Genomic DNA, 6,913 nt, shown 5'->3' with positions numbered 1-6,913 from the left:
AAAGCAGTCAGCATAGCAAAATCGCTGGAAGCAGCCGACAAAGACAGCGCTACACTGAGTCATCACGGGAGCACGGGATAGCAGCGGCGACAACGACACGGATCCATAAGGTACACAGCAGGAAGCAGACAGCCCAAATAACGCACTCTTCACGTCAACCACAGCACAACAACCTAGGCCTACGACAACAAGGGTCTACATCCATCTCTCATCAAAAGGGGGGAGTGATGTGTTATTGTTGTGGCAAAGTGGGGCATACGACAAATTCGTGCAGATTCAGATCTTATACCTGTAACTCTTTTAAGAAGCAGGGTCATTTGATGCAGGTGTGTAACCAAAAGGAAAGGGGTAAGTCCTTCTCAAATATTTCCTCTACTAAAAAAGATACAAAGAAAAACGTTAGGAGCCTGCTCTTTTCTTTTTTCATATTTGGAACTTCTAACATTATTTGCAGATCTGGTACTTCTCACATTTTCTTTTATCTTACATTTATCTAGGTGTTTATGTACATACATTACAATGCTGTACATATAAATCTGACTAAAAGTTAATATACGTTGTTCAGAAAACAAGTAACTCACTCTGTCCATTCGTTTTATTCCATATAATGTTCTAATAGCATTTCTTTGTGATGCAATAACAGGGTTTAACAGCGTTGAAAAGCTCCACCATAGTGTATTATTACATATATCATGGTACTCTCTAGCCATGAGCAATACAGGTTTCTTAATTGATCAACTTTCAGGTGATTTCACATATGGTAAAAAAAAAAATAATTGACTTTATTTGTTTTCCTAAAATATGTATGTGACAATTCCATTTTATGTATTTATCTATATGGAGACCTAGATACTTAACATAATTGACACACTCTATAATTGGACAGCTACAATTATAAATACACAAGTGCTTGTGACAGCGAAAGCGAAAGAATTCTTGTATCTCAGTATTTTCTTTGTCCTGATCAAAAAATTATATGCATTTAGACTTAGAAACATTAATGAGCATTTTATTTTTAACTAGCCATTCTGAGATATTTTGTAAATCTTTGTCTACTATTATCTTCAGAATATTTTTGTTTTATGCTGAACAGACCAACGCTGTGTCGTCTGCATATGCAGACACCTTAGAAAATAGTTTTATTTCTAAAAGATCATTGATATATAACAAAAATACCAATGGGCCAAGCAACCCTCCTTGAGCTGTTCCGTAGTTCAATTGTAACACACCACTTAATACTCAATTTATCTTGACAACTTGTTTTCTTTCCTTAGGAAAAGATTCTAACCATAACAGAGCAGAACCACCAATCCCACACCTTCTGAATTTATTTATCAATATATTTACATCTAAAACGGCGAATGCCTTACGAAAATTGAGATATATAGCAATAGTGTACATATTTCTATCAGAGTCAGTTGTGCAACTTGCATGCCTCTCTTTTTCCAGATCCGTCTCTCTTCCAGGCAAGAAACCGTATTGTCTCTGTGAAAGTAACCCTCTCTCAGTCAGGTATAAAAGCAACTTTTTCTTTATTAATGTTTCAAATATCGTTGCGATGGAATTAATCAGAGATATAGACCGATAGGACGATACATCCTCTCTGCATCCAGACTTAAACACAGGCACAACTGAGGCAATTTTAAATTTTTCCGGGAACACCCCTTGCTGCAATGATTTATTAAAAATATCATATAAAAAGGGGTGCAAATAATGCTATATTTTTCTTTACCGTAACAATATTTACACAATCCAATCCACAACTATGTTTATTTTTCATATGTTTAACAATTTCAATTATTTAATTGCAGGTTATGCTAAATGTTTAAAATATACTTTATACTCTGTACAATCTTCATAAAATACATTATTATCAAACTCATTGCTTTTTAACTCTTGAAATATATTCGTCAAATACTCATTAAAAGTATTGGCAACAATAAATTCATTTCCCTCAGATACAGGGAGCAGTGTGTCATTTACCTTTATCCTCTCAATATTTGTTTTTTTAGATTTCATAACTTTTTTTATTACATTCCAATATTTTCTAGTGTCGCCATGGCAGTTTTCTATCAGATATGGAGTAATAATTCATCTTTACTTCCCTAATCTGTATCGTTACAAATTTCGATAGGCTTTTATATTCTAGGCTTAGTAATAAACTATTTCTATCTTCAACATATCTTTTGTACAGACTATTTTGCTGCTTACTAAAGCCGCGTTTACACCAAATGCTGTTAGCAAATGTTGGCCAGCTTTTGTTGGCAGCATTGCTATCAACAAATGCTGGCAGCAAATGCTGGCAGCAAATGTTGGCGAATTCCGAAAACTGATCAACATGTGTTGACAACATTTTTGCGCTTTGGTGCGTTTAGTTGCATTCTGCATTCCGAGATGTCAACACTCGAGCAACTTGCGGCGGTAGCAGCAGCGTGCGTCATCATAGGTAAAAAGAAAAGACCAAAGAGATATTGGGTAAGGCCTTCCCTTAGGGCCAGATCTGTGTATAGTGGAAGTGACTTACTTTCAGATTTAAATCAGGACGATATTAATCCATTGTCAAGAGAGTTGAGGTGTGACGGCAGCGTTAAAAACTTCTTGAGGATGACAAGTAACGACTTTGAAAACCTTCTCACAGCTATTGGACCTAAAATTGCGAGACAAGACACCAATTACAGGCTAGCAATACCTGCACGAGAAAGACTTGCAGTGACCTTGAGATACTTGGCCAGTGGAGACTCTTACTCTAGTCTCAGTTACCTGTTTAAAGTGTCAAAATCTACAATTTCTGGAATAATACCTGAAGTTTGTGCAGCTTTGATTGATGAGTTGAAGGATAATATAAAGGTAAGTGAATACTTGTATATAACCAAGTGTCCCATGATTGCCTCCTTCCATATCCAAAAATCAAATACATATGTGATTGGTTATATTATGCTGTTAGTAATAATAGTTGTTTTGGAAATGGGTTGGTTTAAAGAAACTTAGTGAATATTTCACTCAAAGTTTAATTACATACATAAATAATACAAATAAAATCAAAACAGCTTTATTTCCATAGAAATTTAGTTACTTTTTGATGATAAACCTATAGATTGAATAATTTTATCACAATAAGCATCATTGTACTCGTCATGTTGAGGAGCCCACTCAGCAGAAATGGGACTTGCAGCGTTGATGGATGATTGGATTTCATTAGATGTTAATGGATCGTATGACTGAATGTAGGAAGATGCACTGGTTGATCTTGATGGCTCTGGACCCATCGGTAACTGTTTAAGTTCCATTTCGAACAAAATGGTATTAATCCTGTGTTTTGCAAGTGCTTGGTCCCGAGAGTTTTTAAGTTTTCGTAATTGACACGCAACGTTTTTTCCAAAGATATCAAACTCGTCTTCAATTCCTGGCTGATTTAACTGGCTAGACACTTTTTTCATTACTTGATAAGCTTCATCCACAATTGAAGCTTTCCTCTTCTTCGTCAATTTTCGAGGAGGATCCGTTCCTGTTTTAGGTGTGTTGTCGGCAGTTGTGATTGATGTGTCATTGCCCTCCTCTGCAATGTCCTCCTAAAAATAAAACCACATTACTTTACAGTTGACATTACCTTGAGTTGACAGAGTAGGTAAAAATCACTAGTTTTAAATCTTTTGCTGAAATAAACGTTTATTTTTTATAAGATTATGGTATACTAGAGGGCCTGTGCGCAAATTGCGCATTTAAATTTTTTTTCTGTTTATGAGAAACTCACCTACAATTCGAAGAGATTATATGATTTTAAACTCACAGTTACAAAGTTTTATGAAAAATTTTATAAACGATATATTTCTGTTTACAATCTGACTTTAGTTACAAATTCATCTGAAGGTAATCAGCTGTTAAATCACAATCACATTTAAAAACGTTATCACATAAAAAAAGGGACGTAACAGAGAAAAACCCTTATTGTATTAAGTATATTAATTGGCACTTATATCTTGACTGTATGGATCACTGACCTCTTTAAAATACATTTCATTTTGCAGTTGCCGAATACTAAAGAAGAATGGCTACATCATGCCAAAGAGTACAACTCGCAATGGAATTTTCCGCACTGCATTGGAAGCATGGATGGGAAACATGTGATGCTACAGGCACCCATCAACACATCAAGTGAATATTTCAATTACAAAGGTTATTTCAGCATTGTTCTCCTGGCTGTTGTTGATGCAAATTATTGCTTTACTTACGTCTCTGTTGGTTGCCAAGGACGGTTATCTGATGGTGGAGTGTTTGGCAATAGTACCTTAAAACAACACCTTCAAAATAAGACTTTGAATCTTCCCGACCCAAGTTTCCTTCCAGGAAGGGAGTACTTACCGGTACCCTACTTTTTCCTGGCTGACGATGCCTTTCCTTTAAAAATTAACATCATGAAGGCGTTTCCTGGATTGCATGATAAGGCAAGTGTAAAACGTGTCTTCAACTATCGCCACTGCAGGGGCCGTAGAGTAGTGGAAAATGTATTCGGAATATTGAGTGTTATTTTCCGTGTGTTGAGGAAACCAATGTTATTGGAACCAGAGCGGGCAGACACAGTTGTTTTAGCCTGCTGTCACCTGCATAACTTTTTGCGAAGAAGTATGTCATCAGCTTCAACGTATACACCTCCCGGAGCTTTTGATGTCGAGGACCTAGCTACAGGATCATTAGTGCCAGGACAATGGAGAGTTGATGGAATGCCTAGAGACACTCTACTTCGTTTAAAGAAGATTCCAAAAAAACCTTCCCAGCTGGCCAAACAAATACGTGATGAAATCAGTGTTTACTTTCAAAGTGACGAGGGTTCAGTGCCATGGCAAAACAACTACTAGGCCTAAAATACAAATGTACATAAGGACGTTTGCACATATTATAACGTATAGTTGAATTTACAACAATAACAAAGTAACAATTAAAGTAGTGTTAATTACATTATATAATTTGTAACAAATTTTAGACCGTTGTGTTTATGTTTAACTTTTTTAACCTATAAAAGTGACATTAAAATATGTGAAAATTTGATAAAATAATCTTGTTAACTACTTGCCTGCACTGTTTCATCGGCAGCCTCTTTGTCGTCAGTGGCAATCCCAGCTTCTTTAATCTTCCGTGCAGTAGTTTTATCCTTTAAAAACAGCATCGCTTTAAAATAACACCACTTGCTTTTATACTCGTCTGCCCCCGAACCACTCTTCTTCTTCTTAAGTTCTCTTTGAAACTGTGCCAACAATGTTTTCACTTTTGCCTGTACTTCCGTATTACTGGCTTTTATTTCCCGCGAAATGTCATTCCATGCATAGTTCTTTAGGTTTTTATTTTTAAAATCAGGGTCCATCGGATTCCAAAGAACTGGTTGCTCTCGATATAGGTCAATCAATTGCATGACTGTTTCACGGGACCAATCAATTTCACTCTCAATGCTGTCGCTGTTCATATTGAGTTGAGAAACACGGACACCAAACAACACAGACGTACTACCATCAACAGTCGCAACTAGAGTAGTACTGACGCTGTCGGAACGACATGGCGGCCAACCACGTGCGCTAAGGGAAGTGTTGCCAACATTGTTGACGGTCGCTTTTAGTCCCGTCAACATTGCTGCCAGCATATGTTTGACAACATTCTTTGATCTTTACCGACTACTGGTGGGTAAATGCTGCCAACACTTTTCGGTGCTGACAGCATTGTTGGCAGCAAATGTTGACGGAATTAAAAGTACGATTTTTGTAAATGTTGTCAGCTTTTGCTGGCAGCAATGTTGTCAGCTCCGGTGTAAACGCGGCTTATACGTACTAGGTTTTCAGTTATCCACTCACACATTCTCCTACGTTTACTGCTTAAGATTTTCAGATTTTTGGCGTTATCATTACAACTATTATAAATTTCATAAAAGATATATTTACACATTTATTTACATCTACAGTACTATATAGATTTCCCCAATCAGCTAACATTAATTGTCTTTTTAGTATATTATAATCCGCTACCTCAACAAGCCTAGGGGAATGTTTTCTGCTCTGCACACCAGATATACTAACATCCAGAGCACAATGATCAGTGATTCCAATATCCCTTACATTGCATTTAATGCATAAGCCCTTTGAGTTTCTTATCAAAGCATGGTCTACCGAGAAAAGCACAGTTATTTACAATTCTAGTTGGGACATTAACCCTTAAATCGAAATACCGGTCTTGGAGACCGCTAGGGTATTTTGACTTGTGAATGTTGGTAGTACTACTTGACCTTGAGGCGTACGCGCCTGTGTACCTTCCCCCCACTCTTTTTTCGGTCGATCAACACTCTTCCCGCTCAGTTCCAGTCCAGTTGTGAAGCCAGTTAGTTGTGTCTTTTAAAAGTCTGGCGGTCTCTTATACCGGTATTTCTCTTACGCGCTGCCCGTTTTAGCGGTCTTACATACTGATATTTCTGGAATGAGCTCAAAATACATTTTGAACTTTTCTTATTTCTTTGTTTATCTTTACTTGACATGTATTAATAGAGTGAACATTTGTAAATACTTGTAAATTGACTTGTATAGTGGGTGTGGAAATAGTGAAATAGTGGAAGTAGTGGAAAAAGGTCTGGTTCATTCACTATGGATCAACAACCTTCATCAAGTTGTGACCAAAGGATTTTAGCAAGTGATGTGGACTTCGATACCAGGATCCAGAGACTCTTGAACGATGATGATAACCTTTCTGATGTTAGTTCAGAAGCTGACGATTCGGATCAAGATCCCAACTATGTTCCATCAGACAGCGACAGCTCCAATTGTGACTACAATGACTCCAGTGATGATGAAGATATAATGCTGGAGGATGCGGTAGGTGTTGTCACTGTAGATAACTACCTAGATTCGCAGCCACAAGTTTTACATGGAAAAAAAAACGG

The 6,913-nt window shown here is 37.0% G+C and overlaps 1 protein-coding gene across 1 annotated transcript; it reads right to left on the bottom strand.

The window, feature by feature from the left end:
• Positions 1-4,985: 4,985 nt before the first annotated feature.
• Positions 4,986-5,798, bottom strand: LOC124372390. Its single transcript, XM_046830779.1, has one exon. The coding sequence runs from the start codon at positions 5,627-5,629 to the stop codon at positions 5,057-5,059; it is 573 nt and encodes a 190-aa protein (XP_046686735.1). The 5' UTR covers positions 5,630-5,798; the 3' UTR covers positions 4,986-5,056.
• Positions 5,799-6,913: the final 1,115 nt, after the last annotated feature.

This window comes from Homalodisca vitripennis, unplaced genomic scaffold (genome assembly GCF_021130785.1).
Source record: "Homalodisca vitripennis isolate AUS2020 unplaced genomic scaffold, UT_GWSS_2.1 ScUCBcl_3065;HRSCAF=8339, whole genome shotgun sequence".
NCBI classification, from domain to species: domain Eukaryota; kingdom Metazoa; phylum Arthropoda; class Insecta; order Hemiptera; family Cicadellidae; genus Homalodisca; species Homalodisca vitripennis.
The sequence above is the reverse complement of the archived record's forward strand: the minus strand, read 5'-3'. Positions and strand labels throughout refer to the sequence as shown.

Bases quoted from the DNA above. Each gene is read 5' to 3' on its own strand.
- LOC124372390 (XM_046830779.1), bottom strand. From the start codon at position 5,629: ATGCTGGCAGCAATGTTGACGGGACTAAAAGCGACCGTCAACAATGTT.